Source organism: Protopterus annectens, chromosome 6.part1, assembly GCF_019279795.1.
Source record: "Protopterus annectens isolate FY-2018-M chromosome 6.part1, PAN1.0, whole genome shotgun sequence".
NCBI classification, from domain to species: domain Eukaryota; kingdom Metazoa; phylum Chordata; order Ceratodontiformes; family Protopteridae; genus Protopterus; species Protopterus annectens.
The window spans coordinates 414,629,350-414,642,686 of NC_056738.1; the positions used below are offsets into that span (position 1 = coordinate 414,629,350).

Below are 13,337 nucleotides of genomic sequence, written 5' to 3' on the forward strand. Positions count from 1 at the left end.
GGTCCCAATCTCAGATGCACTCATGACTGGCCTGCTGCAGGCAGAAACCTGGTTCAAGGCTCTGAGAGCACCCAGCACTAGCAGGTTTCACCACCAGCAGGTCAGCGGCAGCCCAAATCCGGAACAAACCAGGAAAGGAGAATGGTCCATATTCATAAAGGTTGCCCAGGAGGTGTGTATATTCATACACATACATCACACCTGGAATCAATCCAGGTGCAATTAACCATACACAGATCATCCTCCGCAAAACAACCTATGGCAAGACTTCTCTGACTCAATAAACTCAAATGCACACACACATTCAAACAATGGCTCTGGATACCCTAATACTCACTGAGATCAATCTAAATGTATACATCTCACCCCCAATGTTCAACTGGGAACACTAATCAAGCCCCATGAGATCAACTAATCAAATAATCACACAGGTTGACACTGGTTCCTGGAAATACAAAACTCCACCATCCATGGAACAACTAAGACTACTCCCCTTCATCAAACCCATCATGAATCCCAATGACCAACAACATGGGACTCCAATGTTCCTCAAATGGGAGATCATAAACTAAAAATGTCTCACTTAATCATAAACTAATTAGACTCAAATAAAAAAGCCCCCACCTGAAAACTTAGACCACAAAGAAAACCTTCACAAAAGCAGACTGGCTCAAACTAAAACTAGATGTACTCTCCTTAAATTATGTAGACTACTAGGTAAACTAAAATCATTGAAATGAATCACTTACAAATGCCTGGATCCAGCAATCCCAACTGCAAACTCAAATCTAAAAAAACAAAACTAAGACTCAAAAAACCGCGACCAAAGATCCACATAAGCAAACCCCACAAATAAGGAAAGCTCTACTACAAGAGAGAATAAAATCCTCTAAGATCAAGCATAAAATTTGAAAGGTAAGGCACACAAAGAAAAAATACTAAAAACTCTAGACAGTCATAAAATCCAAAAAGAATAATTTAGAAAGAAAAGAGGAGGCAACTCCCCAAAGTCATAAGGCTTCAGGTAGACACTGTAGAAACCTAAACCCCCACTCCAAGATATGCTCAGTGATTACTGAAAATGAATGAGAAGTTACTATACCAGTTATTTGCCTAGTTGTTTCCTCTCGGCCTCAGTGCAAACCACTACAATCCTCAAAAGAAGTGGAGATATCTATAACAGAGGATTGTACAAACCAATGTGCCTCCAACCCAAAAAGCGAACTCAATTCTCTCCAAAACACAAACACACAGCATGCATGGCTACTCAATGAGGAATTAAACCCAACCACAGGCTTTCAACATAGTCTTGACTGCACCTCACCAGCTCCAACCTGAAGCCTCACCTGGAGGCCTGCAGTGGAAGCCTAGGCCTTGCAGTGACTTATTTCCCAAGACATAGAGGCGGTGCCTCATGGGAAAAGGAAATTACCATTGCAAAAAGGCAGACTTTCTTATTTGGACTTGTCAATAGAGGATCATATTTTGGTATCTTGATTTTGGTATAGGGACAGTTTGAGAAACCCTATCAAGAGGAGTTTGGCTTTGGCAAAACTTTGATGACTAGTTTTAAACTCACAAGATTTTTTGAACCTCATCAGCAAACTCATATGCCTGCCAAAAACTACAGCATACCACTGGGTCCACCAAACTGGCTAAGTGACAGAACCCACAGGGTCAGAGAAAAACTCATCAGCTTGAATTGCAAGCCATACATCTAGGTGAACCCAGTGTCAACTGGTCTCTGGACAAGAACCCACAGGAAAAGAGTCTACAGAAATGCATCACTGGTGCCAGAGCCATGGGAAGGTGTTAGACAAGGTCTCAGTTTCATACCACTCGAAAACAACATCGGGGTTCTGGCTACAAACAAACAGATGACTGAATGGCTAACAGCCGCCAATGAAATCAAACACAAAGGCCAATCTAGTAACACATAGCCTCAAGATATCCTTCTGAAGTTGCACAAGTGGTTGGGAGTTAAATGCCCAAGAAATGCATAGTCATACCCGGGATTCAAAATTACAGGTCAAGGGAGGTCATAAATGGGTCATTACTACTCATTATATAAAACCTGATCAACTGAGCTGCTTCTAAGTCATGTACAATGACCCATCCAGGGACTCGCAGCTGGAAAGTTGAGGGAGTTGTTGCTAAAATGGTTAGGAAAACCTTCTATCTTCTTATCCTGCCCGACTGAAAGAAAGCATCTAGATCAAGGTCTCACATAGATCCCCTATTACTCATCCTCATGCCCATGCTGATTGCCTACAACAACCCCAATTCTATGTATCTGACCCGAATTTGCTCAGAGCTGATCAAGCCCATCACAAAAAGGCCATTAAATAAGGGTCTCAAAATAAAATGCTTGCTGCCCGACTGATGTGATCCCTATTCTATTCAGTCTCATGCAGAAATCCCGAGTGACTGAGAGATGACATACAAGGCCATGCTGAACCCTGATTTGATGAATCAAGCTGTGATCAAAAAAGACTTCATACAGAGAGGACAAAGGCGGTGTGTGCTGGAGACAACCACGGTTATTAATAGAGCGGAATGTGCTGACAGATAAATCAATGCAGAAGTGCCTATGTATGGAACTAGGCTTATAAATATGGATTCTTGAGCAACTCGCTGGCCTTGTTCAAGAGGAAAAAGGACCAATGGATGGTTATATGGCTGAAATAGGGCACAGATATATTCAGTGTCACTTTATAAATCCACAGCCAACTCTTTGCCAATCAACCCAAATGACTACTTGTGCCTGACATGTGGCAGAGCTTACCAAGCCTGCATCTGACTGATCAGCCACAGCCAGACACTACTCTGTCAACCTCCTTGATGTCCTTGATCGACAATGACGGACGAACGCAGGAAGTTGTTTAAGCTTCATCTTTCTCCCCCTCCAAACAACGCCAAATAACCAGTTCAGAGAATCTTCTAAAGACTCCTTAGTTCCCTTAAAACATTATGTGAAGCTCCTAACGGGAAGAATTGTATTGAGACTGTACCACAGAGATAATTTGTGACAAGTGAACCATCACTTGCAGATCATCTAAATGAGTTTGGGCACCTCATCAATTTAGCATTCCTGACCCACTTTACCCCCCTACAGCCCTTTCTTCTTCAGTTTTTGTTTAACCTGCCTAACAATATCCCTCCTGGCTATAACTTTCTACATGGTTGCGATCCGTAAAGAACATCTAGACAACTCAGTTTCCAAAAAATGCCTACAGTCTTGCATGAAATTCATACCTGCATATTTTACACAATTGGCTAACAGCCTTGTACTTTGTAATGATTGCTCTTCAGAAACAATTGTCCTAATTTTTCAAACCTACAAAACTCCAGTGAAACCATCTTTCAACTATCTTGGAATCTGACTTTGAATCCCTTAACTTTCACTTCCACCTTCTTGAATCCCTTAACTTTCACTTCCACCTTCTTGAACTAAAATGAACTGTTCTTTTCTAGTCCCAGAAATTTGTACCCTTTCTCTACACTGGCAGAAGCTGCCATAAGGAAAGGAGTTGTCCTTTCCCAGCTAGAATATTTTCTCAGCATTGTTTGCCTGCAAAAGGAGCAGCCTTGCAAACAATTGCTAACAATATCTGCTGCTTATTGTGAAATTTCCATCTTTGCCTTTACCTGAGGAAGTTGAAATGGTTTCCATTCAAACAAGCAGACTTCCTTCTTCCTTTTGGGTCTACAGACTTCATCTTCACACTTGTGCACCTTATCAGCCAAACTCTGTAATCTTGTCCTAAAACTCTTAAGTCCCCAGGATTAAACTTCAGTGTACCAAATATGCCTCTTCATTGCTCTGTTACTGGCAGTCTTTCCATCATATCTATAAGACTAGCTATTCCTTTTCAAGGCAACTTAAAAGCTTTCTGGGTAGTGTCTGCCCCAGTGAAGGCTGTCACTTTCATTTTTCTTCAGCTGGCTTTACTCTTCCACCTGCCTTATCTTTCCACTGACTCCTTTTGCACCGGACACAATGTATGTGTGAAAATCTGTGCTTACTATTCATTGAATTGCTTTCCTTGTACCAAACTTGGTATACTTTCTTTTAATCTACATTTTTACACTGTGTGAAATACCTTCACTTGGGCTGTGCCTGAAATTGGTCTGTTGTAACTGATGCACTGTTCTAGTAAACATTACAAGTTTAATCTTCCTTCAATCTTGACCATGTAGTCAGGATGTTCTTTAGATGCTGTCCTTTTCCCAGCAAAGTAACCATTCTATTATGTAAGTCATTGTAGTGTTTTGAGGTAATTAAGGGTGTGCAAGTCTCTCTCTTTCCAGATTTCTCATAACAGATTGGCTGTGTTCACACTAGTGTGATGGTTAAAACATTAATTGAAACCTAAATTAAGATCTGATCTTGATTTTATCCTCAAATTGTTTTGGATCTGACTTGGCTCATGCTACAGGTTGGACACCAGATCTCTAGCTTCTCCCTTGCCCACAATGCACCTCGTCAAATACCGCAGATCTTTTTGCCATTTCTAGCTAACAGAGATGGTCTACCAGTCTCTCGAGCCTATTAGATGATAAAGTTTTAAGGAAAAAAGGTTTTCTCCGTAATTTTACATTATAACTTAGTCCTAACTTTATTATTTGTACTTTCAAACTTCAACTTTGTTTTTTTTCTCCCTTGCCATTATGACTTGGTCGTATTTCCGACATTCTATCATTGGTATTTACTTCTTTGAACTTGAGGATTGTAATTGGCTTTTCTTCACTTTCCCTCTCTCTTACAACCTGGTTGTAGTTCTGGTCATCGTTGGTATGCCTTTTCAGCCTGTTAAACTTTTTTTTTTTTTTTTTTTTTTTCAAATCTAAAAATTTTCTTTAGTCATTGTAGAAAAGATGAGTGACAAACCTGCAGGATTCAAAAACTGTTCCAAATGTGGACTTAAGTTGCCTATCTCAAACGTGCCATTTGCGTATACTGCCTGGGTCCATTACATGTATAAGAGGATTGATTTGTTACAAATTCACTCTGAGCGTTGACTATACAAAAAAAATAAGATGGTCTCCTTTCTTTGGAGAAGCCACATCCCATTCTCCAAAGTTGAAGCCATCCACATAAAAATCCTGACTCCTCACTGAAGACTCCTAAACTTCTGGTCTCAACCTGGATCCGAAAGACAAAACTTTCAGATCAGACTGTTACTTTGGATCCTCCGACCTCAAAAATAAATTCAACGGCTTCAGCTTTATCAAAGTTGGATCAGACACTACCTTTGGAGATTCTCTATAGTCCTCGCACTAGATACTCTGTTAACCCAGTACCAGACAGGCTTCCATCTCCTTTTTTACAGAGACCAGCATCCCCCTTATTCTGCTTGTTCTAGAAGTCTCCGAGGAAGAAATGGAGAGTGAAGTAGATCCTCTGAGGGGCAGATTGATATTCTCTCAGCACCTACTCCTCTGGGTGCAGTAGTCTGCTCTTTCACCACACCACCCCTGCAAGTTCCTCCCCTAACTCCATTTGCTGTCTTAAAAGTTCCAGGATCCCAGTCATCTGGATCAGTCAGTTTTGGATCTGAGGATCTCCTTATCTGATCAGACGTCTTCTCAGAAACCTGTCTTTTTATCAGGAGAGCTCCGAGGTGAAGCCAGCCTGCTTGGGTCTAGGGTGCAGCATTAAACTCTGAAGGTTTTGGAGCAGTCTGTTCCTTTGTACCTCAGCACTGTTCAGTGGGTTCTGGCTTCCTCAGGGAGTGTGCTGACAGATTAGAGAGAGGACTATTTGGAAAGCTGGTTACTTGGATCTTAGGCCATCTGGGTCTTTCGAGCTCTACCTTCAAGGCAGAGAAGTGTGTGGTGCCTCGGCAGCCCTGATGGAGCTTTCTTGGTTGGACCTTTCCCATTCTGTGATGCTCCAGCATCTGTAGCCTCAACTGCTGTCTTCATGGGGACATCCTGTGGGAATGTGACTTCCTCTTCAGAGACTTCCCCAGAACATCCCACTGAGAGAGTACCCAGGAAAAGGATGTGCAAGAGGAAGCACCTAGATTTCCTGCAGGATCTGTCATTGAAGATTGATTTAGACAAAGTTAAAGGGTCCCCACGGTTGCCTCCTGAAGATGTCCCCTTTGTGGACGTACTAGAGATAGTCAAACAAGTGGCTGGACATCCTCCAACCCACTCCTGAGGAATCTGTTTTAGATGCTTTTGGTAGAGGACCTTTTACTTCTGGGTGACTCCACCCAATGAGCTTGTAGACCTCGCTAAGCAGGCATTGAAGGAGCCGGACTCTGTAGAGCCAATTCCTCAGACTGGACAAGATGGCACCACCTGTGGACAGTTTTGGGGGAAGAGGTTAGAGTTGATGCCATGGTCGTTGCAGCAGCCACAAAGGCAGTAGAGGAGAATTCCACTGTCCATTCCCCCCAACAGGGCGTCACAGGGACAGACTAGGGAAGAGTCTCTGCTTCAGCAACTCTTTGCATTATGATCCCATTAAGATTTCTGAACTATCTAACATTTTTTTCAGAGAAATTTGACCAAAGTATCTCATACTCTCCCAGGAACTGTATCCTGCAGAAACTAAGGATTCCTCAACTTTAGTTGGCAATCCTGCAGTGTTTTCCAATTGCTCCATGAGATTTCCAACATAGTCGAAGGAACCTCGAGCGGTGGGTCAGGCATTTCCTGGAGGCATACCTGGATGTGCTTAAGTGACTTTGCGGAGCCATTGAAGTCCAATTTTTGTCAATGCGCCCTTTGGAGCTACCCTTTTTGGCCCTAAAGTGAAATGAATGCTCTCCAGGTGTGAGATGGTAAGACCTTGAGATTCTTCTCTAGGAATCAATGAAGTGAGCAGAAAATGTAGTTCAAAAAATTCCCACAGTCCATTCCATGATATGTGGAGAAAGTGCTCCCTAAGGCAGAGGGGGGAACTCCAATGGATGTTACCCTCGTGGCAGAGATGGCCTGCAAAACCAGAGTTCACAAGAATCTTTGATAAACCCTATGAGGGCCTGACCACCTGTGGAAAGAGTCTGGGGAAGACCGTGCCTGCACTAGTGCCTGGCTAGAATGAACAAAAGGTACTTGGGTACAGAGGATTATATCCAGAGGTTGTATACCATTTTTCTCTTCCATCCCCAATTCCCAGAAAAAACCCAGATGTTCCACCCAGATGGAGGGATCAAGCAGAGCTCAGATTTCAAAGCGGCTAGAAAAGTCATCCAGAAGGGTCCCGCCAGACAGGATCTGGAACTTACTAAAGGTTCTTTACTGCCAAAAGACATGAGACTGGAGAATAGTCTTGGATCTTACAAATCTGAAGAAATCTGTGTGTCAAACCAAGTTTTGGATGGTCACAGTTCAGTCCATTCTCCATTTTCTGGGCAAGGATGACTAGATATGCTCAATAGATCTCCAGAATGCCCATCTCAGGTGGTTCAGGAAGTACCTGTGCTTTCAGCTGGGAGCCTGTAATTTCCAGTTTAGAGTACTGCCCTTTGGACTTGCCACAGCCCCTAGGGTGTTAATGTGTGGCAGTAGTACAGCACACTTCGAGTTGGGACTCCAGTTGTGTCCCTATCTGGATGACTGGCTTATTTCTGCTCTGACCAGGCATCAACTCGTATAATCTAGAGATCAGGTTCTCCACACCTGTGCTGTCCTAAGAATAACCATAAACTAAAACAAGTCGCAACTTCAACCACCTCTGACATTGGAATTTTTTGGAGCACTGCTCAACAGACTGCTGTTGCTTCCCTTCCACCACACTGAGTTCTTCCTATACAATCACAGGTAAGGAGGTTGTAGACAGTACATCGGTCTCTGCCCATACAGGCTTCCAAACTCTGGGTCTCATGGCTGCAGTGAAGGTTTACATGCCAATCCTACAGCAGATGTTGGCTACTCAGTGGTCAATCTTCCATCGGTGTACTAAATAAAAATTACCAACACTTGCAAAAAAAAATCTTTATTGGTGAATCCAGTCCGATCAACTGCTCCATGGCCGTCCATTCCCAAACAGCCCAAAGCCATAGTGACTACAGATGCTTACTGGATAGGGTGGGGGGCATTATCTGGGGAAGACTATCCAGGGTACTTGGTCCCCCGAAGAAGCCAGTTTGCGTCTGAGTTCTCTAGAGAGGAGAGCTGTGCTCTTGGCGTTGGGAGCATTTCAAGATTGTTCTCGTTAGGATGATTGCAATTCAGACGGACAACATGTTAGTCATCCTGTATATCAACAAACAGGGGGAACCAGGTCTTGTCTATTGTGTTGAAGTGCTCTGGGTTTGGCAGTGAACAAGCTTTTCAGACTGCTTTTAGTGATTCACATTCTGGGAAGATCCAACATTATTGCAGACAAACCTGAGCAGGTGCATCCTACTTCACCATGAGTTGTCTCTCAAGGTGGTGGATGAGATTTTCCATCCATAGGTCCAGGTATGCTGCAGTCTTTGCCTCCTGTAAACAAGTGCAGCAACTACTTTGCCCTGATTCCCCCATGGGGACAGTTACTGAGGGATGCTGTACTTCACGATTGGCCTCCTAGTCTCCATTATGCATTCCCACCAACCCCATTGATTCTAAAAGTTATGCATGAAGCTGCCAGTTTGAAGAGACAGTGATCCTTATTGCCCCCTACTGGTCTCAAATGTTGGTTTCTATCTATGGCCTCGCCTGGTTCAGCCACCGTGGAACCTGCATCTGACTCCAGACCTGTTTCACACTACAGGCATGTCACATCTGGATATCCTAAACTTCAAGCTGACTGTCTTTTTTAGTTCTCTTAGTAGCCAGACAGTATGCTCTAATCTCCTATCTGACTTGTACTTCTGTCTTCCCATAAACTCTCAACCAGGAAAACATTTTCAAGTAAATGGAAAAGATTTGCTATTTGGGCTCAACATAAACTTGACACCTGTTCAACCTGTATCTATCACATCTTGGATTTTCTTGCTCATCTTTCAGAACGATTAGTACCTCTGCCATTAGAGTAGTTGGCAACAATTTCAAATTACCATATAAGGTTGAATGATACCCATTGCTTCACACAAATTGAGCAAGGCCTTCTTGAAAGGGACACTCCTAAAGCCTCATTTAAGACCCTGCTCCTCCATGAGACTGGAGTTTAATACCGTAGTCTCTAACGCAACATCCCTTTGAGCCAGCAGCTGTGTGACCTTGAATGTCTTTCATGGAAAACTCATCTTGGTTGTAATCACTTCTGCAAGAATTTGACATCCAAGTGCTATCGTCTAAACATCCACACTTGGTTTTCCATAAGGACAGATTGGTCTTGCATACAAACCCATCTTTTCTTCCGAAGTTGGTGTCAGAATCCAGCATAAGTAATTCTGTCAACCTCCGTACATTTTTCCTAAATTTGCCAACAAGTAATACATTTTTGTGTTTACTGGATGTTCATAGACATTTGGGTTTCTACTTGCATAGAACAGAAAAATCCAGAAAGCAGACCAACATTTATGGACCAAAATTGGAGAAATCATGTTTAAATTGCATCTACTTTATTATAAGTTTCATGTTTAAATTGCATCTACTTTATTATAAGTTGGGCATTCCTCACATTTTATTTGAAAGCACACTCCAGATCTGTGGCTACTTCCGTGGTTTTCTAGTCTATGATGTCTATGGATATTTGTGCAGCGGCAGATTGAGCTACTTGTACCTTTTTATTACTCTGTACAAATTGGATCTAGTCTCCAGAGGTAGGGCATTATTTAGTTCCATGGTGTTCAGGAACATCCTTAGTCCACCATGGGTTCAAGTAGCTAGGGACTCTGTCCTATTTGTGAGGGTAGAATGAAGATTGACACCATCCGATATGTACTTACCATAATGTTCATTTGTCTGCTTTTATTCTTTCCTCGCATCCCCTCCCACCTACCCTATCCATGACTTCTGGAAAATGAGCAATTACATGGTCTCTGAATGGCTACGTTTTTGTTTACACGACTGGATATGGCTTCCTACATTTGTCCTTTTACATCTTAGAGTGCAAACAAGATTGGAGGTATTTGGCAAGGTGCGCTGTGGGTAAAGCTTAATATCTGGTGGCTGAGCTGTAGCATTGGCAGAGGCAGATCCAGCATAACAGCCCAAATCCATTTGTGAGGTAAGAATAAAGCTAGACAACACAGATGGAACGTTATGGTATTGCGTAGAGTGCTTGCAATTGTCTGTAGATCACCCCTTCAGCTGGACAGGATTTCCTGTGAAGCTAATCAGAACATGTGCACTCTTCACCTTCTCAGCCTGCAATTTACTTCATGGCACTGTTTTCCAGTACTTCTGTCTGTGCATCCTGGCGTATAGTTTTATAAATGCTTCAGATTTTTGCTAAATCTAAGGTGCATCTGATAATGAAGGTCTTATTCAAACCTAGTTTGTCAATGAATAATGACCCTCATGTCTCTAATATTAAGTTTGAACTCCTTCCTGCAGGTAATGAAGACTGAACTCCCTGTCTTAGGTTCAAAAGCTACTGTAAACTCCTCCTGCTAATTGCCATACCCTTTGTCTCACTTGTTTGTCCAGGTAGCCCTGGAAAGTGTTTTTGCTAATGTTAAGTCCTGCCAGTCTTCATCCTGTGGGTAATGAAGAGAAATTGCAGATTTAGTTTTTAAAAGTGAAGACTGTATAGTAAAAGAAAGTGGGTGAAATAAACATAGCTTTACTTTCAATACTGCAATGGAAATAGCTAAGCATATGAAATACTGTACGTTTTGCAAAATGTAGTTCGAATGCTGTTAACAGGTGGCTTTCCATGTAGGGTTAAAGTTGTTAACAGGCATATTGTGTAGTAATGTCTGAGTATGGTTGAGTGAGGTAGTCTGGTGTACAGGGAGTGTGCAGTTGCCCCAGACCATCAAAAACAAATTGAAGGTGGTTTCTGGAACTGTACAGTAGATGAGAACAGCTTCAATGTGTGTGTTCCTCACTTAAATCAGAAGTGCCCGTTGCTTGTCTGCACATAGCAGTTATTGGATTTGTTCATTCCTACCTTGTTTTTTTTTTCTGTGTTGACGACAGTGCTTTGAAATGGGAGGTCAGTTTCGTGTTGAGTCATCAGAGATCCTGTTTTGATCTGATCTGCAACATGAAAGTTGGTACAATTGGATATAATGGGTTTCCAGCTCTAGATTAACTTGTGCTTAGTACTTCCATGTTTTTTTAGTTTTCTCTCCTCAGTAACTGAGTGGTCTGCAACATGCTCTAAGCTGAATTTTTTATAAGGTGGATATTGGGCTTTTCTTGAAGATTAAAATTAAAGTCTGACTTGTGACTTGAGTAGAGGCTCTTATTTTCTGTAGTGCTGCTCCTGCATTTGGAGAGTAGCCTTGCACACGAGCTTGACTTGGTAGTGTTACTCATAATGGTGCATTTCAGACAACTTGGTAAAGATGTTGATTGCTTGAAGTTCTGTTAGCACATTGTAAACTGCCTGACTGGATAAGCTACATAAATTTCATCCCACAAGCAGGATGAATGTATGAGTTATAATGAGCAGTCTTCTGTCTGTACCTGAAAAAGGCATCTGGTACATTGAGATTTAGTCGGTCTGTAATAGTAATACTGTGTCAAGCTAAATTATCAAGCTGTCCACTGGATAGCTTTGCTAACTTACCTTCAGTATTGCCTATTACATCTCCAGAGTCTTTCAATTCAGTTTTCACCATATATTGGTAAATATGTTTTGGTTGGCGTTTCTCAATTAAATGTGAGGTAAGGATAACTTTCAGACCATTTCATTACAAATGCACTGCTATTTATAGGGAGGTGTAGTGCTCCTTGTAGTGGATTCTACTTTGTAATATAAAGCATCTCTGACGTTCAGCCTTTGGCAGCTGTTTACATTTTTTGGTGAACTTGCAATTTTTTTCTGAGAGGAAAGGCTTTAGAATTTTTTTTTTTTCTGGTGCTGCGTTTATCAGAAGTCCTATTCATTAACCCCTATGATTTGTACATTATGAAATCCATGCCAAACATATAAATTGTCTTTACTGACCTAGACTGGCAGCACTCTAGTGCCTCTCTAATGACACTTCTTGCAGTAGCGTTGTAGCATAGAATTTCTTTAAAGTTAGTAATTGGAACATTATCTATTTTCTTTGCAGACGGACCTTTGTTCCTCATTGCTCAAATTACCATCAAAATGAGGCACAATCAGAGCTGCTCCCAGATCTCCTCGGTCACCATTGGGGTGAAGCCCGGGGTCTTGAAACCAGTGTGCAGTATGAGGGGTCCTGGAGCGCGCAAGTCGCGATTCCCTGAGAGAGAAGACTCTGTGGCAAAGCCTAAAATCTCACACACTCGTTTTTTGGTCCTGGAACAGGAAAAAGAAGCATTCTACAGGCTCCTCGGTAAGTTATTCAAATTTATACTGAGCATGCTTGGTTATTGCACATTTTCTACTTTTTGTGTAGTCTGAAAGCAATTCTGGATGTCTTGGAGCCCAAACCTGTTTCGGAAGCTTCTGTACGTGTTTTAGCTTGATAGTTTGTGGTGCTGAAACTCTGTACTCTGGATTCAGGACCCCAAAGTATTGGTGCTGCCTTGGGGAAAGGACCACTTGACAAGTGCAAATTTCTTAGGCTCGTCTCCATGCATGAACCATCTTTGAGTATGTTTTCTTGCATTAGAAAATGGTTCAGAAGGAGACTTTCTGACATTCTGTCCTGGTCCATTTAGAGAATGACCCTATCTTGCTTTAACAGTTATCTTTTGCAGACTCCTTCAGAAAATGTGCCAACTTTCCATGTTTAAGTAATTTTCAGACTGTCACTATTTTCCAGGCCTGTGATTCATACTTTGCTGGTGATTGGTCTTTTGGAGGTCTCACCAAGCCTGACTTGGTCCTGTTAACTCTTGATTGCTGGCTCATGTAGGGATTTATGCCTAGCTCCGAGAGATTGCCAACCGTGTTTAAGTGGGGTATTGTGTTGAATGCCTTGGCTAGGTCAAGATACCCTTGTCCATTGCCGTGAAGTCCCACTCTGTCTACCAGGTTAGGCATGACCTTTCCTTAAAGACAAGTTGGGATGGGCCCATTTGTTTGTAGCTTGCAAGTGTTTTTGTCATTTGGATGGGGGAGGAGATTTCACCTGGTGAAGCTTGGGTAGTAGTAGAGGGGGGTGAAGTTTGAGTTGAACTGGTGAAGACTGTACTGTTCACCAGTTCAGCACACTCCATAGTCTCTGGCTATCCTGACCTCTTAGTTGGCCTTTTAGATCTTGGTTTCTTTAGTGGTCTAGCAAAGCACTTGTCTTAAGGGAATTGATTTTCTTAATTTATTTTTTGGCCTTGAGTTTTCTTGTATAGCCTGTTTAGGTGAC

The 13,337-nt window shown here is 42.2% G+C and overlaps 1 protein-coding gene across 2 annotated transcripts in view; it reads left to right on the forward strand.

Moving 5' to 3' along the window:
• SPDYC (speedy/RINGO cell cycle regulator family member C) overlaps positions 1 to 13,337 on the forward strand; it is a 688,680-nt gene that overhangs the window by 218,583 nt on the left and 456,760 nt on the right. For both annotated transcript variants that reach the window (XM_044075843.1, XM_044075844.1), the window contains exon 2: positions 12,120 to 12,365. In XM_044075843.1, the coding sequence (XP_043931778.1) occupies positions 12,120 to 12,365 (246 nt within the window). The remainder of the gene's footprint in view (positions 1 to 12,119; positions 12,366 to 13,337) is intronic.